The 25491-nt window shown below is 53.6% G+C and overlaps 2 protein-coding genes across 4 annotated transcripts in view; one reads left to right on the forward strand and one right to left on the reverse strand.

Annotated features, from left to right (window-relative positions):
• Positions 1-1132: 1132 nt before the first annotated feature.
• On the reverse strand, positions 1133-25347 carry DLL1 (delta like canonical Notch ligand 1). Its single transcript, XM_045865919.3, has 12 exons — positions 25212-25347; positions 9118-9516; positions 8623-8919; positions 7822-7882; positions 7326-7583; positions 5328-5388; positions 4711-4841; positions 4436-4605; positions 4107-4323; positions 2240-3041; positions 1949-2066; positions 1133-1822 (listed from the first exon to the last, which is right to left on the reverse strand). The coding sequence occupies exons 2-12, from the start codon at positions 9169-9171 to the stop codon at positions 1817-1819; spliced, it is 2175 nt and encodes a 724-aa protein (XP_045721875.1). The 5' UTR covers positions 9172-9516; positions 25212-25347; the 3' UTR covers positions 1133-1816.
• Positions 24295-25491, forward strand: part of FAM120B (family with sequence similarity 120 member B) — a 122114-nt gene continuing 120917 nt past the window's right edge. The window contains exon 1 of one of the 3 annotated variants that reach the window (XM_054505652.2): positions 24295-24423. The gene's annotated coding sequence lies outside the window, so the exon portion shown is untranslated. Of the gene's footprint in view, positions 24424-25216; positions 25352-25491 lie in introns of those variants that run through there. The other 2 variants (XM_064598377.1, XM_064598379.1) reach the window with 2 other exon arrangements.

The raw sequence follows: 25491 nt of genomic DNA on the forward strand, positions 1-25491 counted from the left end.
CGAGGGGTCAGGATAGACTGGGTCACATACAGAAGCACCAGTGGGGGTGTCCCGAGGCTTCACGTGTGCCGTTGGGCCTACCTGGTGCTGTTTTGTGGTCCCCCTCATGGGTGTATGTAAGGACGGATGTGTGGATGGCTACCACACGCGTGCCTTCCTCGCCTTCCCAGAAGACTCCACAATTTCCAACTGTACAGTAAGCACCAGTGACAGAAAGATTATCATCGTCACTGGACAGAGGCCAAGAGCAGGTCACTAACGTTCTCCCTTCAGGTAATTAGGCCGGGAAGTTCTGTTCCTCTGCCAGCTCCGCTCCGACCCCAGAAATAAGCCACCTGTCCCAGTGTGGACTTGTCATCTTAGAGAGCTGACACTGGGCACTGACCCTCTGGCACCACCAAATGCACCAGTGAGGGGGTCTATTAAATCTCTGACAATAACGAATGAATGAATGAGTGAGGGTCTGGAGCCAGACTGCCCAGATATGAACATTGATCCTGCCACGTACAAACCTGAGCAAGTAACTTACCTCCACAACCCTCAGCTTCCTCAACTGTAAGAGGGAGTAACACCACCATCTCTGGGGAACAGCCCCAGGAGGAGGGGTTACCCTGGGGCCAGTAGTCAGCACTCAATAAAAAGCAGTTCTATCTTACTGCTATCTGTCCCCCCACCTCTGTTGAGTTAGAAGGCAACCAACTCTTCTGAATTGACTGGAAGTAACCCACAAGCAAATGGATGAATAAGTATTATTCTGAGACAAAGAGCCTTTTCCATGGCAATACACAAGTGTCTCAGGGGTATTTGATCCCAAATGAGGCTTTGTTCCAGTCCTTTAAAGACATAAGGCTCCGAAAGAAGGTGGCCAGCTCTGAGGCTCCTTGGCACCCATCAAACGCGTGCCCATGATATTCCCAGCGAGTTCAGGGGCCACACTCGGCCTCTCCCCGGGCTGCCCTGACGATGAGCATGGATGGTTCTCAGAGGAGGGCAGAGGAGTGAGCAAAGCCGCTTTCCATCAACCCAGTGAAGCCAGGCAAAGATGTTAAAAATAGATGATAGGAAGCCATTTCTGTCCTCAGGGAGTGAGCCCAGGTCTGCTCCACGGAGTGCTGAGTAAATACACCTCTCGTTGTCATTCATAATATTTATTTTGGAAAAATATTTTAAAAAGGATTTTCTTCATTAACAAAACAGTAAAAAACTCAAATAACATTTGCACAATATTCCATAAATACATTTATATACAAAAAAATATAGTCACATAGACCCGAAGTGCCTTTGTACATATTTACCAAAAATTTAAATTATAAAAAATGAACATCACAAAATACTCAAGCTTTACAGATATCATGAAAAATATTTTTACAAGTCCAAAAAAATAACACACATTTTTTCCACCTAGAAAAAACACATTTTAGTATCAAAAAGAACGATAAAGGCAGTGTTTGTGATTCTAATTCAAGAAAAGACTGGCTCATCAGAATCCAAGATATACACTTCAGGCAGTGCATGCTTCTTATGCAGTAATTATGTCCATTCATTTAAATATATATTTTTTAAAAAGCAACTGTCCATAGTGCAATGGAAACATCCTAAAAGGCAGTGCAACAGGCCCCCTTGGACGCTGCCGAGCTGCAGCCCGCGCCGCGTCCCCGGCCGACCTCCGGGAGGGAACCGGCTCCATCCGAATCGGTTCTCAGCAGCAGTCCGTGGGTCTCCCTTTCCTCTTTCAAGCAGCATCCATTGGGGCATATATCCTTGGAATTTTATTTATTTTTAAGAGAAACGGGAATTTTGCCATATCACTTCCATTTTACACCTGGAGGGGCCCACGAGACAGAACGGGAAGTTAGTTCCAGGGAGGGGTCAGCATCCTCTGACTTCTCCACCCGCTTCCGTCCCGACCAGCCCCAGAGAGCCACAGTCCCTCGCCATGCACACTGACCTCAGTCGCTATGACACACTCATCCTTCTCCTCGGAGATGACATACACTGACTGGTACTTTGTGTCTTTTGAAGTAGAATACACAGAGTCCGGCCTCTTTCTTTCAGATGCTTCTCCACTAGAAGGAAAAGAAAAGAGAACCACGATAAGCATGTGAAAACAGTTCTGAAAATGACCAGCACCGGGGAAAGGATGCCCGCGGGCCCTCCTGCCCAGCCCGCCGCACCCCGAGCGTTGGGCGCCCTCCCAGGCGGGCCTTCCCACGCGGCCCTCCCGGCCCACCGCACGCACCCCCTGAGCGTTGGGGCACTCTTCTCCTCCCCTGCAGAGCCCTGGGCCTGGCACTTGGTGTCCCGCTTGCTGTGAGGGTCCCTGACGGCGGCGGCAGCGTCACCCTTGAGGTCCTGCACCAGGTTATAATCCACAGCAGGGTAGCGGGCCTTGAGGCCGTTCTTATCAGCCCCGTGGTCCCCGTGGAAGTCGACTTTCTTGTTGGTGTTCTTGATCTGCGTGGTGCCAAGGACGCTAACGGAGATGTCCTTCTCACGCTGGCAGTTGGCCAGGTTGTTCATGGTCTCTGTCTCCCCACGGCAGGGCTCCGCAGGGGGCCGGTCCTTCTGCAGCCGGAGCCGCCCACAGACCACCACGGCGGCGCAGCCCAGCAGCAGCATGAGGACCAGCACCACGCCCGCACAGACGGCCACCCATGGGAAGGGCCCAGCCTGGCCCTCCACGTACTTCTCGGTGAGATCCACCACCACCGGGCCGGGGGGGGGCTCCGGCAGCAGGAACTGGCAGTTGGGGCCCCCGTAGCCCCGGGCACACTCACACAGGTAGCGCCGGTCCCTCTCGTGGCAGGTGGCCCCATTGTGGCAGGGCGCGTGCTCACACCTGCTGACGGGGGCACTGCAGTTCCTGCCTATGTAGCCCGGGGGACAGGTGCAGGAGTACTCATTCACACCGTCCCGGCAGGTGCCCCCGTTGGCACATGGGGAGGAGGCACAATCGTCCACGTTGTCTTCACAGTGCCTCCCGGAGAAGCCAGCCTGGCAGCGGCACAGGTAAGCGTCGCCAAGGTCCACACACTGTGCACCTGAAACACAGGACACATCCGTGTCTGCCCCTGCGTCACACCCCAGAGATGCAAGACAAGCCAGCCCGCCTGTGGCCTGAACGGGGTGGTCGCTACTTCAAACACAAGCCCGGGGGAGGCGTCTGGTCTAGCTCAAGAAACGGTGACTGGGACAGCTAGCATCTCTTGAGCAGTCACGTTTCGCCAGCGCTGCGCACGATGTTTTGGCTGAATTACCGCACTCACCTTCACAACATCCCACAAAAGGCCCCGTATGCCGATGAGGAAACGGAGCCTGAGTGAGGCTGATGTGCTTGCCCACGGCTCCACAGTTAGTGAGAAGAGCAGGGTTGAAAACAGAAAGAAAGAGGAAGAAAGGAGGGAGTGGGAGAGACCTCTGTCTTTCCAAAGCCAAGTCGGCTAAACCTCCACCACTCTGCCTCTAAAAATAAAGCGTCCGGCGTTTCTGTTGGTTCCGTGGATAGAAACAGACGGGAGGCAAAGCTCAACCGCGCAGGACTGCCACGCCTTCCGTACAGCACGTGGAAAGCAAAGCTACAGTGATTCTCCTCCATCAATTATCGTGGCCCAGCCTGTCTGGGGCCCAGCTTCGCTCCTCTACCCACTCACACAGTCGCAGGGGGCCCGTCAACAGACCACACTTCCGCACACACAGACACACCAGACGGCGATGTTTGGGTAACAGAGCCGAGCCGGGCTTCCCTCCAAAAACAGAGAGGCTGGGTTGCCATTGGAGCACGATGTACTGAGTTATGGCCCAGACTCGGGCACCTGAGGTGCTGTATGACCTTGACAAGTCATCTCACCTCTCGGCCTCAGGCTTTCCCCGCAGAATGTGAGAATCCACACTCTTGCCTGCCTTTCTTGCTCCCTGAGCATCTCCAGGCTCAAGGGTAAAATTTCTGTGAAGAGTTTCTGACTGTTTAGTTGAAAGCCTCCATAAACTCAGGGTAGCTTGCAAAATGAAGTGCTCGGTTTGAAAGTAAACGCATGTGCTTTCTAATGCGTTCTTATCAGTGCTGACCACTTGACAAAGTCTCAGAGCGGACGGGGCTGCCCTCCTACCATTAGAACAGGGTGAAGAGCTGCAGGGATCCACCTTCTTCTCACAGTTGAAGCCAGAGAAGCCCACCGGGCAGCGACAGGTGTAGCCTCCCTCGGGGTTGTCTGAGCACCGCCCCCCGTTGAAGCAAGGGCCGTCGGCACACGCCATGGCGCTGAGCTCACAGATTCTGCCGTAGAAGCCAGGCGGGCAGGTGCAAGAGTAGCTATTCTCAAGATCCTGTGTCGTGGAGAAGAGAAAGAGCTCTCAAACGTTGCTCCGGGAGGCCCACATCGTCCATATCAAACCCAGGCCCCCGTTCAGCAGGAGGGCCCACTATGGCCGGACTCACCGTGCAGCTGCCTCCGTTCCTGCAGGGGCTGGTGCCACACTCATCGATCTCTGTCTCGCAGTTGGCCCCTGAGTACCCAGGCCGGCAAGAGCAGGTGTAGCTGCCCTGGCCTGTGTTAGTGCAGGTGGCTCCGTTCCTGCAGGGCTTGTGATGTGTGCAGTAGTTCAGGTCTGCACGGGGCAGAGACAGGAGGGGAGGGCAAGTCCAGGGTTAAACTCAGAGTCCTCGATGAAGCCAGGGAAGCCCAGGGCTGCCAGATGGGGAGAGGGGCTCACCCTGGTTGCAGAAGAGGCCGCCCCAGCCCTCCTGGCAGTTACACTGCCAAGGCTGCTGACAGGTGCCGTGGAGACAGCCTGGGTACCGGATGCATTGGTCACAGTAGCGGCTCTGCCAGCCCACTCTGCACCTAGGAAGGCAGCAGGATGGTCAGGCGGACACTGGCCCCCGGGCTCACAGTGACGCACCACCGACTCACGAGGCACCGTCTTCCAGCAGCAGCAACGCTGCTGGCTCCCAAGCGAGGCAGAACGCTGGCGTCTCCTTGGGGGCTTTCCAACACGCCGAAGCCTCGGAGGGTCTGACTTCTGGGTATGAGGGCCCTGGGACAGCCTTTCCAGGGGCTCCCCAGGTGGTCCTAATATGCCCAAGCATTTGAGAACCCCTGAAGTGGACTCACTTTCTAGGTCAGTTCCTCGCAAACTGCTACGCGTAAGTTCCCAAATCCCCTGAGGAGCTTAGGTGGCTGACACCCCACGACCCTACATGTTTCGATCCATATACTAAGGAGAAACACCAGAGTAACAGCTCCAGCCCAGCCAGTCAGCTAGTCTGACCAGCGCTAGGCTACAAGTATTCTGGGTGTGAGAGGGAAAAAGCACTTTTGCACACTTACTTGCATTCCCCTGGCTTGTCACAAAACCCATGCTGCTCATCACATCCTGGCAAGCAGATTGCTGCAAGCAAAGGGAGCACAAAGGGTCAAGCCCCACCCCAAGTGGCTCCCCAACATCGCAGGGGTGGCTGCCACACGTGGGTGAGACAAAACTTGTGCAGTTCAACTGGCAAACCCAGCCGAGTTCATCTCCGTCTGCGGAGTACTGAAGGTGCTGCCCAGAAACTGCGGACTCAGCCCCGGGATGAGCATTCTCCTTAACACCGTGGCTCCAGGACAAAAGAGCACGGAAGCCCCCACCCCCACCCCATCCCCTTTTCTTCTGAGAGGGTCAGAAGTCCTTCCCCTCCTCCTCCCCCACTTCCCAATTCTATGCACAAAGCTCCACCTCTTAATACCCAGAAAGTGTGTGTGTAGATAAGGGTGGACAGCTGGTATGCAGAGTACCAGGGCAAGACAGCTGCTCCATTGTCTCCGCTCCCCCGGCAGCTGCCCTAGTGCAACAATACCGCCTCCCCCGCCCCCTCGCGCCCCCACACCCCCGGCGTGTACACACGCGCGCGCGCGCACGCACACACGCACACACAGACACGCGCGCGCGCGCACAGACACACACGCACACACAGACACACACGCGCGCGCGCCCCCGCGCGCCCTTTCCACCAATGGGAGCTGGCGTGCGTTCTGGCCGCCTATCCCCGGAGAGATCTAATCGATGGCACGCGCGAGCTGGGGGCGGGGAGAGACTCCAGTGTTTGAATAAGAAGGAAAAAGTTTAAGTTTATGGCTACCCCGCAGCGAAGAAGAGGAGGGAGGGGAGCACGGACGCAAGGCAGCAGGCAGGCCAGAGGTCCCCGCGGGGGTGGGGGCTGAGGTTGAGCTGGCTTCCTTCACTGGGTTGTGAAACTCATCAACAAGCTGCTCCGCAAGTTTGTGAGACTACAGAGCCCGCTCAGGCCCAGGCGGAGCTCAAAACAATGACGCTGAATGTGAAGACCTACCCTCACCCCAGGCACGGATCAAAACTGAGAAACTGCACCTCCCAGGCAAGTCCCTACCAAGAGGGACTGGAGGCTCACCTGCTACAGGGCAGGACAAGGAAAATTCCTAAGGGTGTCTGGGGAGTCCCAGGACCCACTCCACCCCTGACTAGAAGGAAACCTGATACCTAGGTGTTTGAAGCTTCAGCAGGCTGGAGAGAGGCCTACAAACCTGAACCGGGTCCAGGAGCCAGCAGAAACCTCGCAAGCCTCCTCCACTCTAGGGCCTGGCTTCCTGCAGCCTGGGCAGCCACCCTGCCTGCCTGGAGAATACCAAATAATGGGGCAGGCAGGGCCTATTTCATTTTTGTGAAGGTATTTCTCTGCCAGGCAGGGTGCTGTGTGAGCACCCACCCAAGCAGATGGGCACAGTGCCCAACACTGGCAGGTGGGCCCCTCCCCATGCAGCCCTGGCAGACCCAGGCCTCAACACACATTCTCTCCTGTCCACAGACCCCACGAGTGAAAATGTCAGTAACGATGTGTGTGCATCACACAGAATATTTGCAAATATGCTCACTTTTCGAAGAGGCCAAGCACACCAACTCTGGAGAGAAAATGAAGCACTTTTCCAACAAGACACTGTCACAGCAAAGAGAACTGGTTTTTTAAAGCATGTCCCTACACACACAAACTCTCCTCTCTGTTCCTCCCTTCCTTCCTCCCCTCCCTCTCCCTCAGGCTTACTTCCTGACCCCTGGCCCTGTCTCCAAAATCCTCCCTGATTAAGAAAGGCAGCTTCCCATAGCGGAAGTTAAAATGTCTGAGTTGACCCCAGCCCTGCCACTGGCTAGCTGTGAGGTCTTAGCAAGTTTCTCCAGCTCTCTGGCCTCGGTTTCCCCACCAGAGCTGTATTGCAGCGCTGAAGTCCCAGGATCCCAGCAGCTCACAGAACACTCCCCCACTGCCCGGGAACTCCTGCCTGGAAGTGGGTCAGGGCAGGGAAGCAGGAACTCACGTTCAGTGCAATACTGGCCTTTCCAGCCAGGGTTGCAGACTTTCTCCCCTCTCTCCCCGCAGGTGAAGTGGCCAAAGGCATCATCTCGGGGCCGGCAGAAGACAGAGCAGCCCTCCCCGTAGTAATGCTCATCACACACAAAGCGGTAGGAGTACTTGAGGTCTGTTCGGCCGCTGCTGTGCAGGTCCTGAGACCACTCCTCACCCACAGTCAGATGCCTCTGCGTGGCCAGGCGGCTGATGAGTCTTTCTGGGTTTTCTGTAGGAAGAGGATGCTCCCATTGGTTCCTACTAAGAACCCAGAGGCTGGGGCCACTGGGGGAGCGGAACTGATGTGTAATGCAGGGGCAGGAGGCCAAAGATCCTCCATCCTGAACCTCATGCAGGACTTTGCGGAATGAAAGGTATAGGAGCTTGTTTCTGGTGGAGATAGGAAATCAAATACATACTAACTGGGGAAGCAGTTAGTAGTTTGGGGGTTTTTGGTTTGTTTTTACCTGTTGTGAGGTCATCAGGAGAATCTGTGTGGAGCGCCTCAATGATCAGGGAAAAGGTGCCCTGGAAGAAAGGTGGGGGGAGACATAAGATAAAGCAGAAATGTTAAAAAACAAAACCAAAACTGAGGCAACTGGGGACAACCAAGTCATTAAGGGCCTCCCGTGCAGATCTGTGTGTGCAGTGTGTCCAGAGGAGGGTCTCTGTACAACTCTTGCCTGTTTTCACTTTCCTTAAGGAAATGGAAGAACTTTTTACAGAGTGGTTTCCTGACGTGTTTTTTCAGCCTGTTAGTACAGGATATCACGTTTAAAAAAAAAAAGAAAGAAAAGAAAAGAAAAAAGGCTGCGCAGGAGCAAAGGGCTGGAGGGGGTTGTCGTCAGTCTTGGGGAGTGGGGGACTACGCAGAGAGGGCTAGGGGTTGTCAGGCTAGCAGGCTAGCTCGACACCCAGCCCGTCTAGGGACAGGGAAGCGAGAACTCGCCCACGTGAAGGGGCTCATTCGACTTGGGGGCTAGCTACCGAGGCCGGGTCCCGGAACGTCCCAGGTCCTCAGCCTCACGGCACACCGGATGTCACTCTTCTGCCGCCTGAGGGGCATTCCGGGCGTGGAGGCAAGGCTCCGGGCCTGGCCCCTTCTGCCGCCGCCCTGCAGACCGCGGCGCCCACCTGCCCTGGCCGACCCCTCTGCGGACGCCTCCGGCGCCCCGCACGGTGCGGCCACCACCAGGCCTGGCGCGGGGCCGACCCACCGCCCGCTCCTCCCGCTCCTCCCCGCACCGCCCCCCAGGTGCAGCGCTCACCGGCCAGGTGAAGCCGAAGGGGAAACGGATGGGGTTGCTAAAGGCGGGGTCGGCGCCGGCTCCATCGGGCAGGCTGAAGGAGTCGACGCCCAGCACCGGCGTGACAGCGCTGCCGTAGGTGCAGGGCGGCTCGGGAGACACGCTGGCCTGGTAGTGCTTGAGGCACACGCGGAAGAAGGTCCTGCAGGCGCACGGCGGCGGCCCCGCGCCCCCGCGGCAGCAGTTGCGGTTTCCCAGCAGCCCCTTCTTGTTGACGAACTCCTGCAGCTTCAGCTCGAACACCCCGGAGCTCCAGACCTGGGGGGGGGGGGGACGGGACGTGAGGGCGCGCGGAGCCCGCGCTCCGGGGTTCGCTTTCGGGGTGACAGCTTGCGTCGCTGGCCCTGCTCTCCACCGCTCTCCCGCGCGCGGCCGGCGCCCCGGGTCCCCTCCGGGGTACCCCCGCTGACAACCTACCTGACAGCAGGGCCCCGGAGCCCCGACCTCACAACTTACCTGACACAGCAGGGCTGACACAACGGCGAGGGCTACGGCGCACCGACGGCCCATGGTGCACCGCTGGACTCGCCCAATCTTCTGTGCCCCCTTTCTCGTCCTTGAACGGCAGGGAGTGCAAGGGGGTGGCCGTGCCCCAAGAAGCGTGGGCAGAAAAGCGCCGCCGCTCGGCCCCAGGCTGGGATACTCAGGACTTCTTTCTTCAAGACCTCGCCTCTCCTTCGGAGGCTGCGGTTCTGTAGATCCGCCCTTCGGTGGTGACGGAAACTCTGGGGATGCACGAGAAAAAAGGCTCCCTGGGAGAGATGACTAGTGGAGCGCAACTTTCGGTTTTCCTCCTCCTTCTTCCAATCCACGAGTAGGTAAGGGTCTCCCGCTTCCTGATTTTGTCTCCAGCTTCTTTGAAGGAAAAAAAAAAGGGAGAGAGAAAGCGTCCAGATATTCAGCTTAATTCCCAAAGAGCTGCCGAGGCTTCCTCCGAGTCCGATTAGAAAGCCGCGGTCTGGAAATCCCACCGGCGAGGCGATAATCCCGGGGCCCCAGCGGAGCGCGCGCAGGGACGCCCGGCGGCGGCGGGTGTGCGCGGCGCGCCCTGCGGCTCGGGCCCTTGTCACTCGGCGGCGGCGGCGGCGGCCGTCCCGGGAGCGTCCTGAACTCGTGTCCCCTGCGCCCCCGCGGAGCCTCGCGTCTGTCCGCAGAACCCAGCCGGTGCCATCCACGTAAACAGCACGGGGTCCGAGCGCAGGGTGGCGGGCGGCGGGCGGAGGCGCTGCGCCACGGCTACGCGTCCTCTGCGCGCTCGGCCCGGCCGCTCTCCGCGGGTGCGCGCCGAGGTCTGCGCTCGCCGGCGCCGGCTGCCCTTATATCCGGCCGGCCGCCCGCATGGCTAATGAGATGCAAATGAGCAGCCCCCCAATCTGGCGAGAGCTGTCACAAAGGAGCCACTTTTCCAAACCCTCCTCTCAATGGATCGCCAAATGGTCAGTGAGCTGTAAAATGTGCAACCTCCTCCCCGCCCCCACACCTCCCCGCCCCCGGCCCTCCTCTGCCCCCGCCCCCAGCCCCCCGCCTTCCTCCGCACCACACAAAACGCGCTCATTTACATTCCTGCAAAATGTTCGCCGCAAGAATCCTCTCCGCTCGCGAGGCGGGGGCCACCGCCCCGGCCCCTTGGCTCTCCCGCCGGCCGCAGGCTCGCAGAGGCCCGCGGGGACACGCGGGGACGCGCGGGGACGCGCGGGGGCGGCGCTGCGCCTCCAGCCCCGCCGAGTGCAGCCCGCCTGGAGCCGCCGGACGCGGCCTGGGAAACTCTCCGGGCTGCCGCGGCGTCCGCCCGCCGTCTCCCCGCGCGGGCCGGGTCCCAGGGTTTGGGGCGCCGGGGCAGCCCCTTCTCCAAGGCAGCCTCTTCCTCCGGAGGAGCCTCGGGGGGCGGGGGCCGGGGGCACGGTAGGAAAGGGGCGGCGCGAGCAGAGGGCAGAGGGTGGCGAGCGCAGCGGCAGTTTTGGGAAGTTTGGGAAGGTGTGACACCGACAAGCCCTCACCGGCCGAGGACCGCGACTCTGCGTGCGGGAGCGCAGAGCCCGCATGCAGGGCAGGGCTGGGGGTGAGCGCGGCGCCCCCGGGCACCCCGGAGTCCCCGCGCCCACGGTGTCCCTGCATCGGTCCGAGGCCGCTGGTGGGGGCGGGGTCCGGGAAGCGATTCCCCCACCCCCACCCCCAGCAGGGAGATCCCGATCCCGACGCCTCAGACTAGTCCCCCCCACCCTGCCCCGCATACACACACACACGTCCTTCCCGGAGTGATTCTCGGCCACCACCACCTTTCCTGGGTGTCCAGCCCCTCTCTCCTGGGTATTCCCCCCTCGGCCTCCCTCCGCTTGGTAAAAAGTGAGTTTGGTGTGTGTCGTTCGCGTGGCTGTCATTAAGGCACTCTGTTATTGTGCGAGGCTGAATCAGTGGCTCTTTGTGCGCTCAGCTGTATGGTAATGCAGACCGCACCTGCTCCCCGCACAATGCCGAGAGAAAGAGCTCCCCTCCGCGCGCGCCGCGGCCTCTACAACAATGTCCGGCACATGTTCTAAAGACCCTCCAGCCCGGCCCCCCCAACCCGAAATCTTTACACAACCATCACCTTATTAGGTTTTTACACGTCCATCAGACACTAGAACTTTTGTTTTCATTTTTTTAAAGGGAAATGAGTTTATTGGGAGGGCTGAGAACACACGTATCACACAATGAATTATCTAAATTGCTCTCATGCTTTTGGGCTCAATGCAGAATTAAGGTGGGGCATAGACTCCTACTCTGCCATCCAGCTTTACGCTGGGCACACTTCGAGGTCTCTTTCCCAACCCTGTCTGCTCTTCCTCAACCTCCCCCAACACCTATGGCAGCTTCATTAGGACGGAAGGTGTGACTGTTGGAGTAGATGTCACTCTGTGGCACAGCCCCAGGGTGCCTGGCCACAATGGCCTCGCTACAGGTGTGCTAAAGCCACCTTATTGGTGGGAGCTGGCACCGTCCTGGCAAAATGTGATTTTCATTGCAGCAGGTGTGGAGATCACACAGTATCAATGTCATGCACAGGAAGAGGGAAAATGCCAAATAAAACCACTGTAAACAGCAACCTAAAAATCACTTGGTGAAGTCAACCATGGCCATCCCTCTGGCTGTTAGGCAACAAGAACCTTGAATCTTTGGCTCACATATACCTGTAGAGTTTCTGGATTGACAGATCTGTACACTTTAGATTTTCCACTGCTGTCTCATAGAGAAGCAAAGAATTGGTCGAAAGTAATGTGCAGGGTGACGTGAGAAAGGCAGGCTTGGACTCCACCAGAACCCCCTACTGTTTGGTTCAAAACAAATGGAGACTTCAAAGGTACTGCACCCCCAGGATGGTGGCAATCCCAGTGTGGCCACCCTTTGCAGACTTTGTAAGGATGTGCTACATCCCCACAGGGCTGGGTCAGCATGAATCCTAATTTAATCTTGCCACCTAGTGTCAGCATCCTTTTTTCACTACGTCCATGTTTCCTCTGAAAGCTAATTTCTGAGAACTTTGCTCTGTACAGCATAGAAGCTGGTGTGTGTGTGTGTGTGTGAGAGAGAGAGAGAGAGAGAGAGAGAGGGAGAGAGATGGGGGGAGGTGAGAGGGTTCCAGGAGCAGAGGAGCCACAAAAGAAGAAAGGAATGTGAGCTCTAAATCCTCTGTGCCTCTGAGACCAAGAGTAGATTTCAGTAAGAAATGAAATTTCAGGAACCTTTTAATTAGAAAATGGAAGTGGGAAACAGTCTCATTTGAATGCCTGTTTAGAAAACTGGAAATAAAAAGTTCCACGCGTAAGGGCTTAAACCTTGGGGGGAAAAGACTTGCCCCAAATCTTTAACAAACCCCCCTCAGTATCAAGTATTTGTTAAATTGACGTGGCACAGATTTCTCGATTACAGCGGCAAAGCGGAACTGAAAGGCATCGTAAAATCCATCAGAATCCTGCCCAAAGCGTTCATTCTTTTCCAACTTAATTTATGCCACGCGATTCTGTATTGGGGAAATCAAGCAGAAAGCCCTTTTCTTCTCTTTCCTCCTCCTCCTGTTCTTTCCTCTTCTTTCTTCCTCCCCTCTTCTCTTCTCTCCTCCTGCTTATCATCATCCTTCTCCTTCTCCTCTCCTTCTCCTCCTCCTCCTTCTCTCTCCCGTTCCCTCTCTCTCTCTCTCTCTCCCTCTCCCTCTTCCCCCACCTCATGCTGGTCCCTCTCCCCCTCTCCCTTTCAAAGCTGAGCTAACGGGAGACTGTTTAACTTCTGTGTTTCTGTAGGGGCCTGTTGTAGTTTAACTCCTGCACACCAGTAGCTGAGATGAACAAAGGAGAGACTCGAGGTCCAACTATTCATCCTTTCTTTGCACTTTAATTTTCATTGATTGGGAAGACAAGGGGAGCCCTTAGGGATTCAGGCTGAAGGGGGATGACACGCCTTTAGACGCCATCAGCCCCCTAGCCAGCCATCTGCTCCGAACCAAATGGCGTTTTTTCACTCCCTAACTGCATGTCTCTATACTCCCGCAACGAAGCACTCTGAACCCCCTAAATGCAGGAGGGAGCTTAAGCTAGAGTATGTTAAAAGGCTTGCCTCCACGTTGGCCCTAGCAGCCAGATTCCCTCCTCCCTGCACACCATAAATCCTCACCTTTCTCATTAGGAAAAAGCAGGAAACTTTTTTTTAAATACTTTTTGATTTCTCAGCAAATTTACTGTACAAAGTGAGGCTCATTAGGGCTTAGAAGGCACCCAATCCATCAGACACAGGAGAGGACAGAGAGATTTGCCGCCTGGTGGTGGTGTTTTATTTTTGCCAGGCTTGCATAGCTCATAGCCTAAATAACCCCAGTGGCTAGGGTGGGCTCAGGTTGTATGATCAGAACCATAGCCACAATAGGTACAGATAAGCTCTGTTTACTGGAGACCCTGATTGTTTTCCCCACTTTTATTAAGCCATTTGGGAATAAAAGCTCACAGCCTTCATTTTATAAATTTTATAAATTTAAATATGCACATCCTCGGTAGTGGTGTGACCAAATACTGGGGTCACCCAAACCTGATTCAATCCCCTTTGCCCAAAGAAAGGTTCTATTCTCAAGGTATGTGTGGGGTGGGGTTGTGGGTAGAGGGAGGAGGGTCAGGGCAGATTGCAAAAAACAATGCCCAGAAGAGGCTGAAGACTCTAAGCTAGCCACAGGTTCAGTTTTCTGTGTAAACAAGTCTGGAGACTGGAGCGGTGTTTGTGTTTTCTTAGACCAACTGAATACTGTATACCCAACAGAGAGGTTCTCTAATTCCTAAGAAGAATTAAGGTCCTTGTTCTGAACTACAAAATAAAAAACTTCCAAGCAGCAAATCTGGTGTTGATCAAACATGCCAGGTTACCTGAAGAAGAAGGGGGGGAGGGGGAGGAGGCCTAAAACATGTTTATTAATCAGTATCACATCCTCCACCAATACATCCTAGCTACCACCCCTTCTCCATCAGTCACAGGTTGGGAATCTTTTTTTTTTTTTTTAATCATACTGTGCTATTACAGTATCATTGACTATATTCCCTGTCCTGTACCTTTCATCCCTCTGACTTATTCCACAACCTCCCACAACAGTTTGGGAATCCCAAAGTGGTTAAAATTGCAGGGGAATTGACCAGCTTGCTGTGAGTATAGGAAGCTCTTCCAGAGATCTACAGTAAACCTCTATCTGTATGGTGTAGCTATTATGGATATTTACTTCTTACTTCTTAAGCTATCTTGAGGACTGCATCCCAGAGATATGTGAACATTTACAAGACACACACTGACCCCAGTGTCTGCACAGATTTGTTTAGACTTGATGGAGTTATGTGTGGATCTCTCTAGTTGAAGATACACGCTGAGCTAAGCCACCATTCAGCAGGGAAAAAGAAGGGGGCGTGGGCGCAGAGCTGGCTTACATTTAGACACTGGAGGCTTCCCTGTTGCTGGGGAATAAACACCACACCTCAAACCCGGTGAGGCCCCATCCCATAGCCTCTTCCGACCTCCTTGGCGGCAGCCCCCTCAAAGCGGAGCTGGCCCCACAGACAGCCAGGACAGCAGCTACGGGCCCCAGGTTCATGTGGGGCGGGGTGGGGGGAGTGGCAGGAGGACAGAGCCCAGCGGGAGAAGCAATGGCCCTGACAGTTTCTCCGAAAGCTTTCGCTTCTAAGCGCAGGCTGGGCCGCTGGAGACCCCAGGAGTGGGACGGTGGCCCGGTTTTCCCTGTGGGGCAGGGTCATGGCGTGTCATATAACCTTTCTTTTCTAATGGGGCTGGCGGCCGTGGCGCGGAAAGGAAGGAATGTTCCAACCCCACGTGGTTGGTTTGTTTCCTTTGGTTGTCGGGGTGCCGCGCACGGGGGACACCCCACCTCCGCGGGCGCGGGGGCGGCGGGTGGAGGCCGCAGGTCTGCAGCAAGTTGCAAAGGCATGTGCTGATTTGCATGAGAAAGGGCGAGTCGCGTGCTCAGCTGGCGGCCCCGGCGCAGATGACGGGTCCCCACCCCCCGCGCCGCTCCCCTCCCCCGCCCTGGGCCGCGGCCGCCGCTTCCCGAACCCGCGGATCATCTGCTCGGGCTGTCCCGCGCTCATCTCCATGACAAAGCGCGTGTTTACCTGGCCCAGCACCGGCGGGCACGCCTTTGTCCCGGATCGGATGACCGCGCAGCTGCTCCCGCCGCCGCGCGCCCGCCCCGAGTGGCCCCTCAGAACTTTGCAGCGATTGAGCGCGCCAGGACCGGGCGGGGGGCTGGGGCCCGGGAGGGGCTGTGCCGGACGTTGGCGCAGTGCCGGAGGGCTTCCCGGAGGTGGTGGCGACGCCGGGCCGGGCGCTTGTTCCAAGCAGTGTCTGTGCGGGGTCGCAAGCGCCAGGCGGGCATGGACGTCACCCCCACCCCCACCCCGAGCCAGCGGCAGGTGCGGCGCGAGGGGGCGCAGGGCCACCCCGCGGACCCAGGTCGACTTTGGGACGGTTCCACGCCAGCCGCGTCCCTGCAGCCGGGGAGGGGCCCTTGCGGCCACCCGAGGGTTGGCGGGGACCACGGGGCCTGCAGCGGGGCCTTGGCGCGCCCTTTGTGCACTCGCGGAGGGGTGCGGCCCTGGGATCCCAGACGCGGACGCCGGGAAGCGGGGCCAGGCCGGGAAGGCAGGCAGCTCCCTGTCACCTGCATTAATGCTCGGTCCCGGGCCCAGGCGTCCCACCTGGAAACTGCAGCCTAGGACTTTGCAGACAATGAGGAGGGGAAGAAAAGGCGTCGAGGGGCGCCTTTCGGCAGGGCCTTTCCCCAGGCCTTACTCTCCCAGGACGCGCCCCCGCCCGGGGAGGTCTCAGGCACCTGTCGCCTGGTCCCTGGGGCGGCCCGTCAATCACCCGGCCGGCGGGGGCGGGGGCGCGCGGGGGCTCGGCCCCGCGCCCCAAGGCTCTAAAACGGAGCCGCCCGGAAACGTGGCGCGGCCCTGGCCCTCGGCACCGAGCGTCGCCGCCGGACCCGCGCAGCCCGGGCCGCGGCCGAGGAGCCCTGGGCGAGGCGCAGCTTTCGGTCGAGCACGCTGTCCTTCCCCGGCCTCCCCACCTCCCCTTTTCTGTGAGCATCTGCCCGGGGAAGAACAGATGTGGGCACCTGCGGTGACAGGCCGCATATGTTCCATCCTATTCACAGGCATTCAGACGTGGCCACAATGAGCAGCCTTTGTGCGCACAGTCACTAAATATATTAATCTGCACTCCCCAGAGCACCGGGCTGTTTAATTTTTCACTAGCAATAACATCTGATCTAATCCTTAAATCGGCTCCCAAAAGCCTGCCCTCCCGCCCTCCTTTTTTTTTTTTTCCTCTTTTTCCCCACCCCCTCTCCCGAAAAACGTGTGAAGCTATTCAACCTTCCACCTGTTGCCTGCTGAACTGGGCGTGGGTTCTCGCAACATCTGATGTTGGTTCGGGCAGGGGGTGGGGGGTGGGTGAGAGCGACTGTGTGGGGGACGCTGTTGGGCCACATGGGCATAGCTTGGGTATGTTTATCAGAAGGAAAATAAACACAAAGTGTGGAGTGTGGTTCCCCAAATGTTGTGCAAACAAAGAACGATAATTATTAAACAGCTTCCAATCCAACCCAGCATACCCACCCTTTCTGTGGAAGCGCCCTTAAAAATGTACATGAAGTCCCCATTTATCTTTTTGTTTATTAAACTCTAGTGGTTATTATAAACACCGGTCAATAGGCCACACAGCCAAAAGGTAACATAAATCTCAGATGTAAGACTTAGATTTTTTAAGCAATTTTGTTGCATGACTCTTTTATCTTAGCATCCCTTATTCTGTTTTGATTTGTTTTCTGCCACAATGAGTCCTTTAGTGCTATTGTGGGTGTCACAATGCAGACGGACATCAGGCTGTGAATGAAGACAGAGGCAGTTTAAACAGACCAAGCTCTTTCTTTCCTTCCCGTCCATTGTAATACGAATGGGCCTTCTGCACTCGGCTGCTAGGAGACCGGCTTTGCAAAGCCCTACTCCAGCAAATGGGCTGGAGAGAAAGGGACCCCAATAAACAGCCTAAGTATCGGAGAAAAAAAAGAGGGGACAAATTTAGGCAAATGTCTTTTCACCTTCATATCAGCACATTTCTTAATCTCAAAATGTAAGGCATGCTTTCTTGAGCTGCATTCCTTGCTTTTCCTCCCTGCGCACCTTTAAATTATTAGTCCCTCCCCTGTGCCACCTCCCAGGAAACAGAATGGGGACAGCACTGGCGCTCCATCAAGGTTTGCTTTCAAAATACTATTTTCTTTTAGGAAAATGGGAACAGGGCGGTGGCTGTTTATCAATCATTATCACTAATAACTAATAAGTGCAAAGTGCTTTCAAAATGTATGCTATTTGTTGCTGGTAGGTATGGAGGGGCATGATTGGTGAGTCTGGATTTTTTTTAGGAATAGTAACAAACTTTTGCTTTCTCTTAATGGTAGTTGGAACTGTTCCTATTTACATTAGTAGGTTTATCGAGGCAAGAAATACAGCTGTTTTCAGGTTGTTAAGGGCCCAGTGTGTGTTAGGAATGACCCACCACCACCTTCATTTCTCAGTGGCTAGAACTAAGTCAAAGGCCACCACTGAACCAACCACAGTCAAGGCAAATGGGAAAACCGAGACTGGCTTATGGAAATCACTGTTCAGGGCTGGGGCCATAGTCAGACCAACTTGCCCAAAGCACATGGCCTTTACTCATTTATTCATTCATGCACTCACCTGCCTTAGGGGCTAGAGGTCCAAAGTCACGTTAGACCTGCTTTCTGCCACTGTATGCCTTACACAGTGAACAGAGAAGTCTTTTATTTTCAGAAAGAGTTTGTATAGGATTAATATGTCTTCCCTAAATGTTTGATAGAATTCACCAGCGAGGCTGCATGGGTCAGGAGTTTTCTTTGTTGGAAGGTTTTTACCTGGAAATTCAATTTAACAAATAAATATATGGTTTAATAAATAATAGGGTTACTCAGATTTTCTTTTTTTTTTTTTAAGATTTTATTTATTTGACAGAGAGAGAGCACAGCAGGGGGAGCAGAGGAGGGAAAAGCAGGCTCCCCGCTGAACAAGAAGCCTGATGTGGGACTCCATCCCAGGACCCCGGGATCATGACCCCAGCCGAAGGCAGTCGCTTAACCCACTGAGCCACCCAGGCGTCCCTCAGATTTTCTATTTCTTCTTTGGTCAGCCTCAGTAATTTGTTTGGTTCAAGGAAGTTGTCCATCTTATCTAAAGTTGTTCCAATAGTCTCCTTTTAACCCTTCAGTGTAAGTAAAATCTGTGGTCCCATCTTCCATCGTTAGTATGGGTGATCTCTGTCTTCTCCTTTGTTGTGGTCAACACGGCTATCAGTTCACCCGTTTCATTGACCTCATCAAAGAACCAGGCTTTTGTCTCACTGATTTTCTTTGCTGATCTAGGCAGAAAATCAGGGTAGTCACAGGGCTTGTTTTCCTTCCTTCAGGAATCTCCATCCTCCACTTCCTGTTTCTACTGTCTGAAAATAGTAATTTCATATATTTTGTCTAGTTTTCTAGTTGTTTAAAGTGGAAGGACAAGTTCTGTAGGAATTACCCCTTCATGGGCAAGCTGAAACAGGATACTTCCAGCAGCAAGTAACAGGAAATCCTAATTCAACAGTCTTACCTATAAGGAAAGGAAAGGGTATCTTCAAATAGAAGTAAGAGGAGTAGTCTCAGTGTTAGTTCATTTTTGGCTCAACCACACTGTCCAGGCACAAGGAGCCCTCCATCTTTCTGCTCCACTGTTTTCAGGTTGTTGACCTAAATGCTGGTTAGCTCCCTTCCACGACTGCAGGAAGGCCGCTGGGGCCCACAATTCACAAGTGAACATAATGATGACCAGCAGAGGAAGAGGCAAATTTTCTTTCTGTATGCCATTTTTACCAGCAATAAAACACTTTGGTAATATTTAAGGTGGATCAACCATGTAGGAGTCAGTATGCTGTTATGGTTGTGGGTTTTTTCTTTTCCAATTTTTGGATGGTGAATTATTATTCAAATAAAACCACATCAGCCCGGGGCACCTGAGTGACTCGGTCAGTTGGGCGTCTGTCTTCAGCTCAAGTCATGATCCCGGGGTCCTGGATCAAGCCCCGTATCAGGCTTCCTGCTTAGAGGGGAACCTGCTTCTCCCTCTCCCTCTGCTCCCCACTTGTGCTTGCTTTCTCTCTCTAGTGCTCTCTTTCTCTCTCTCTAGTGCTCTCTTTCTCACTCTCTCTCAAATAAATAAAATCTTAAAAAAAAACAACAACACATCAACCCATGTGGTTGTGGCATTCAAAGAAATTCAGTCCAGCATTCAAGTAAAATTAAAACTAACTCCAAATAAATTTTGAAGGCTATTTGTTACCAAGAGAAACCTGCCCTAGTCCCGTCCTTCCCAAACTCATTTCATGCTCCATGTTTCTTCTCTTTCTCACAGTTGATGTGAAGTCTTTCTCTTTAACATATTACTCTCCCTTAATTCCCTTCTCCCTACTTTCAACCTATGGTTTCTTTTTTCTTCTTTCCTTTCCTATTTTTCTCTTTTACATAAATCTGCCATCCCATTTTTAGATTCTCCCCCAAACTGATGTCTGTTCTCTCTCTCTTTCTTTCTTTCCTTCCTTCCTTCTTTCTTTCTTTGAGAGAGGGGCAGAAGGGGCAGAGGGAGAGAGAGAATCCCAAGCAGGGAGCCTGACGCGGGGTTCCATCTCACATGACCCCGAGATAATGACCTGAGCCAAAACCAAGAGTCGGACGCATAAGTGAGCCACCCAGGCGCCCCTCAAGCTGATGTCTGATGTGCACAATAGGGCATGGGAAGCGTTTATGTGTGGTGTCAAGTGGGAGGTGGGGAAAGGACGTGAATAATCACACATAACTTTTTTGCTTCTGTTACACTGATACCCATGTTCAGCTTTTCTTCTAGTGCCTTGGGAAAGGGACCTGCAAAAGAATCTTTGGCTTCTCCTTTCTTTCACTGTTGTGCACTGTGGTTGTAAAAAAATTTTTAAAAGCCTGTAGAATTTAGACAGATTTGAATTTGAATAATAATTGTGCCACTTACTACCACTTGTACTAGTTACTTAACAAATTTTTAAAACTTGAAGTTAAGATGTTTTCCTTTTATCAAAGTAATACAGATTTTTAAAATTCAAATGTTATTTCTAGATTTATTTTTTTTAGATTTATTTTTAAAAATAGCAATTGCCCACACCAAGCATTCCCATTTTCAGTTCCTTCCTCTAACTTAACTCTTAGCTATTTTTTTAAAAATTTACTCTCATATTTCTTTTTTTAAAAGATTTTATTTATTTATTTGACAGAGAGCGGTAGCAGGAGAGAGCACCAGCAGGGCTAGGGAAAGAGGGAGAAGCAGGCTCCCCACTGAGCGGGGAGCCTGTGGGACTTGATCCCAGGACCCCAGGATCATGACCTGAGCTGAAGGTGGATGCTTAACCAACTGAGTCACCCAGGCATCCCTACTCTTATATTTCTTAAAAAAGAGTCTCTAATGCTATGCCTGTCTTTTTCACCTGCATATATTGTCCATGGACTGCCCAGCTCTAGCAGATGAAGATTTAGCTCTTCCACCAGATTTCCTACACACACACTTTTACGAACACATATAAGTTTACCTCCCATTTTTTCAAAAAGTAATTAGAGTATCCATTTATATTAAATTACCATTCTGTATTTACCTTATTAAAACTATGTAATTATTCATAGCTGAGGCATATGCTGTGATTACATTTTCTTTTTTGTACAGTTTTTTGTCTTTACTGGATTCAACAACTGCCTAATTTATTTGCTTGTTGACTTTTCTATGTACCTATTGCTTACCATCACCAAACTCCAAAGATCTTCTTTTAAAATATTCAGACACATCAGATATTCCATGGGGCTCACCTTCTAGGAATTATGTCTCTGGGAGGCCTCCTGCTCCAATTTAAATGGTCTCTAGCTAGGACTCCTCTCCTCTCTCCTCACTTGGATTCCCTGCTACCCAAGTCCTAAATATTCCTCTTTCTTGACTTCTTGGTTTTAGAGAGTATCCTTCAGCAGGTTTCTGAATAAAGTATTTGGTAGATAATATTTTTGAGCTGCATACCTCAATATATCTTTATTCTACCCTCACACTTAACTAATATTTTGATTGAGAGAATTCCACTTTAGAATTATTTTCTTCAGAATTTTGAAGTTAAATCTCCATTGAATTTCAGCTTCCTGGGATTCTGTTGAGAAGTCCCATGCCCTTCTGAATTCCAAAACTTTAAATGTGACCTTTTTATTTTTCTCTATGGAAATGTTTAAGATCTTTTCTTTAATCCTGGTGTCCTGAAATCTCATGATGTGCCTTAGTGTGGATCATTTTAGGTTCATTGTGCTGGGCATTTGGCAACACTTTTCTTTATTTCTTATTTATTTATTTATTTATTATGTTCAATTAGCCAGCATATAGTACATCATTAGTTTTTGATATAGTGTTCAACAATTCATTTGTTGTGTAGAACACTCAGTGCTCATCACCACACGTGCCCTAACCCTAACCCATCACCCGGTTACCCCCTCCCCCCACCCCCTCTCCTCTGAAACCCTCAGTTGGGTTCCCGGAGTTCACTGGCGCTCATCCCCACATGTGCCCTCCTTATTGCCCATCACCCAGTTACCCATCCCTGCACCCCCTCCCTTCTGTGACCCTCCGTTTGATTCCCGGAGTCCACTGGCAACCTTTTCAATCTGAGAACATGTCTCTTAGGTCTGGGAAGTTTTCTTTAATTACTTCTTGAGTAATTTCTTCTTCATTTTCTCTGTTCTTTCTTGTGATTCCTATTTTTCACATGTCAAACTTTAATCTTCTAATTTTCTTATGTTTCATCTCTCTCGATCTCTTATTCTTTTTATTCTAATATCTGAGAGGTACCATCAGATTTATATTTTAACTTTAAACACTTTTTAAGTTTATCATTTCTTGTATAATTTTCAAGAGCTCTTATTTTTGGAATGTTCTTTTATATACCCCTCTCTGTTTCTCTGATGAATATATTATCTTCAGAGACTGCAGATCATGTTTTTAGTATTTTTTTTTCCTAGTTTGTTTTCTCCTTTTTTTCTGTCTTCCTTAAATGTCTGTTGATCCTTAGTCATGTGTATCTATTTCGGAGGGAGGCAGAGATGCTTATCGAAAGCTCTATGAGGTAGGTAAGCCTGCCAAGTGGTGGGACTCACCCAAGCAGTCAGGGAGGGCTTTTGTTTGGCCTGTTGCCCTCTGCCTCCTCAGTCTGGCTCAGCACAGCCTGTAAGTGGTGTCCCTGCCTGCCCCTTGCACCACCTCAGTTCCAACCTCCGTTTGTTTCCTAGGTGCTCCTTCTGCCTGCAAGACCTTCCTCTTCTAATTGTCTGAGATCCCACTTCCTTCCAGGCTCAGTTCATACGCTAGCTCCTTGCTGCCTTCTTCGTCCAATGCTATAGACTTTACACGACGTTTCACTTGTTTCCTAATATTTAATGTATGTTCATCTTTCTTCCCTACCGCAATGTGTGCTCCTGAAGATTAGAGACCACTTCACACCCTTCTTGGTGTGGTACCCAACCAGTAGTAGGTGCTGAGCACCGTTGATTTTACTCAAAAAAAAAAAAAAAAAAAAAAGTCAACAGGAAAGGAGAGCCTTGTGTGCTGGGCAGAAAGACTCCTTCCCAAAACTATATATGTGCTGTCACTTCAACTTGGTAATGCTTTGGTTAAGTCTCTTTGGAAGAGACTCTGAAGAGAACACTATTTGGTCATTTTACTTCAACTGAAGCCTCTCGCTCCCTGGTGCTTACAGCAACTCTACTGAGATATGTTGTGTGTACAGACAGGTTTTGAGATGCAGCTTAAATAAACTGGTATTATTAGTAATTTTACTTGGTCAGTAATTTACTTAAAAATAGATTGGTTTAAAGGCTCTTCTTCTGCCATCACACTTGGCTACCAGTGAGGGCAAAGGGTGTCGCTGCAGCTAGAGGACCAGGCGGTGGGTATAATCTGGACTGCCTGGCATCTGAGCCTAAGGGTGCATGTCTAAAAGCAGTTTTAGAAATAAAGTCGATATGGTGGCTTACAAGCAGAGTCCAAGCTCGTTAACATGAGGCGGAGACACTGCCTGACCAGGCGCTCCTGCTCACCATCCAGTTTTATCTGCCACCACTTCCTCATGACTCCATTACAGTCACCGAAATTTCTCCAAAGCCGCATGCTTTTGCCCCTGTCCTTGCTCATCCCCACCACTCTCGCCACTCCATTCAGACTGGAAAACCTGCCCAGTAAAAAACGTGGACTGGAGGATAATTATGATCATCACCACAGCAGCAATCCAACAAATGGCCAAAATGTACGAAGTGCTTACTACGGGCCAAGCGCTCTGCTACAGCCTTTCTAAGCACTGCCTGGGAAGTCCCATTATTGTCCCAACTTCCCGGGCGAGGAAGCGGAGGGTACAGACCTTAAGAAACTCGCCCAGGGTCACACATCCCCTTCCGTATTCCCACCACCCCTCCCCATGCCTCAGATGGAAATGGGCACGTTCGGAGATGGTAACGTTTGCTACCCCACTTCCATTTGAGGAACGCTGACCCCAAGAGATCCGCAGAGGATTTTCGTCTACACGAAAAAAGCCAGGACCACACGAAGGCAGGTCTTCGCTTTGCACCGTGCGGACTTCGGGAAGGTTCCGCAGAGCGCTCCGCTTTCGGACAGCGCGGGAACCGCCCACGGCCTTCCGGACAGCCGCGCTCCAGGCGAGCCCGACCCTCCCCCGAGCCGGCCGCGGCGCTCCCCTGGGCCCCCGAAAAACCGGCGCCAGGGGCTCCGGGTCACCGTCGGCCCCCACCCGCCCGCAGGCGAACACGCCGGGCCAGCCGACCTCAAACCACCCTCCCGCCGCCAGCGCAGCACCGCCGGGAAGGAGGGCGAAGAGGCTGCGCCCCGCCGACGCCCGCGAGCGGCCGCGGGACCGTGCGACCCCGACCTCGGAAGCACCGCGCGGTTTCCGAGGCAACCGGCGTGGCGCCTGCGCAGCTCGCCTCCCCGGCGCCTCGGGGCCCGACCGCGCAGGCCCCGCCCCCCGCGCGGGGCGGCCCCGCGAGCGGAAGCCTCGGAGCGGAAGCGGAAGTGCGCAGACGGCTGCGGCTGGGCCGAGGGTGGTGCGGCCGCGTCTCCGGCTGAGCTGGCGCGTCTCTAGGTAGGGCCGGGCCTGGGGGACCGGCGCCGTCTGGGGCCGTTCTCGGCCTGCCGGGCTCGGCTCGGCTCGGCGCGCTGCGCTCGCGGGTCTGCGCCGTCGCGGCGGCCCCGGCCGTGAGCCCCGTCGCGGGTCCCTGGGCCCGGGTCCGAGCCCTCCGCGGCCCTGCCCGCCCGCAGCCGCGCCGCCCCGCTGCGGGTGCCTGGGACGCTCGCCGCCCACCGCCTCTCCCCTCCCGGCCCTCTCCGTCCCTGTCACCTCACTCCCTGGCCGCCGGACCCCTACAGCTCTGCGCCTTGCTTCCTCCTCTTTGGCGCCATCCTGACCCTCCGCTCCCCTCCAGAGACGTGTGCCGATTCCGGGGCCTCTCTTCTCGGCTGCCCGGCCACACAGCTGGTGTGGTCGTCCCCAGAGGGGCGTCCTCTGACCTCAGCCCTCGCGGCTCCGAACTTGTGTGCCTTTCCCGCCAGCCATGTCTGGGCCGTCCTGAACTGGGGCTCCAGGGTCCTTGCAGAGAGGAGAAGACGGGGTTCGCTGGCGGCAAGGAACTTAGACCAGTGTAGGGGGAGCGGAGGTCAGGGAGGGTCCGGGAAGTTTCGGGGGGGGGGGGTTGAGCAGAATTTTAGAGAAGCAGGAGTTGGGAGGTGAAGGAGGGGCAAGAGGCCGTTCATTCCGCAGAGGAAACCATGTTTGAGACCGTCTGAGGAAGTGGAGAAGAGACACATTGCTTAGAGATGGGAAATGGCAGGAAGCTGTAGAGAATTGGGGGCAAGGGGGTGATCGGATCTTACCGTGAAGAGTGTCTGGCAGGTGTAGGATGATGGTGTGGGGTCAGTCTGTCTGTAGGTCATGAGAAGAGGGCTTTTGCAGTCCTGCAGGAAAGCAGTTTCAGAACTGGAAACCCGAATATGGTAGTGGAGAGAACTGGGAGGTGAGTTTGATGGGAAAGACAGGAGATGTTGGTATTTCTGATGACTTACAGATTTTTGGCTTGAGCATTTGAGGAAATGATTCAGAGTGAGAAAAGCTTGGAGAACAAGTCTGCAGCATCAGGTTCCTGGCCGATCACGT

Source organism: Mirounga angustirostris, unplaced genomic scaffold, assembly GCF_029215605.1.
Source record: "Mirounga angustirostris isolate CCGP_5_RB_7025 unplaced genomic scaffold, mMirAng1.0.hap1 SCAF_8, whole genome shotgun sequence".
Classification (NCBI taxonomy): domain Eukaryota; kingdom Metazoa; phylum Chordata; class Mammalia; order Carnivora; family Phocidae; genus Mirounga; species Mirounga angustirostris.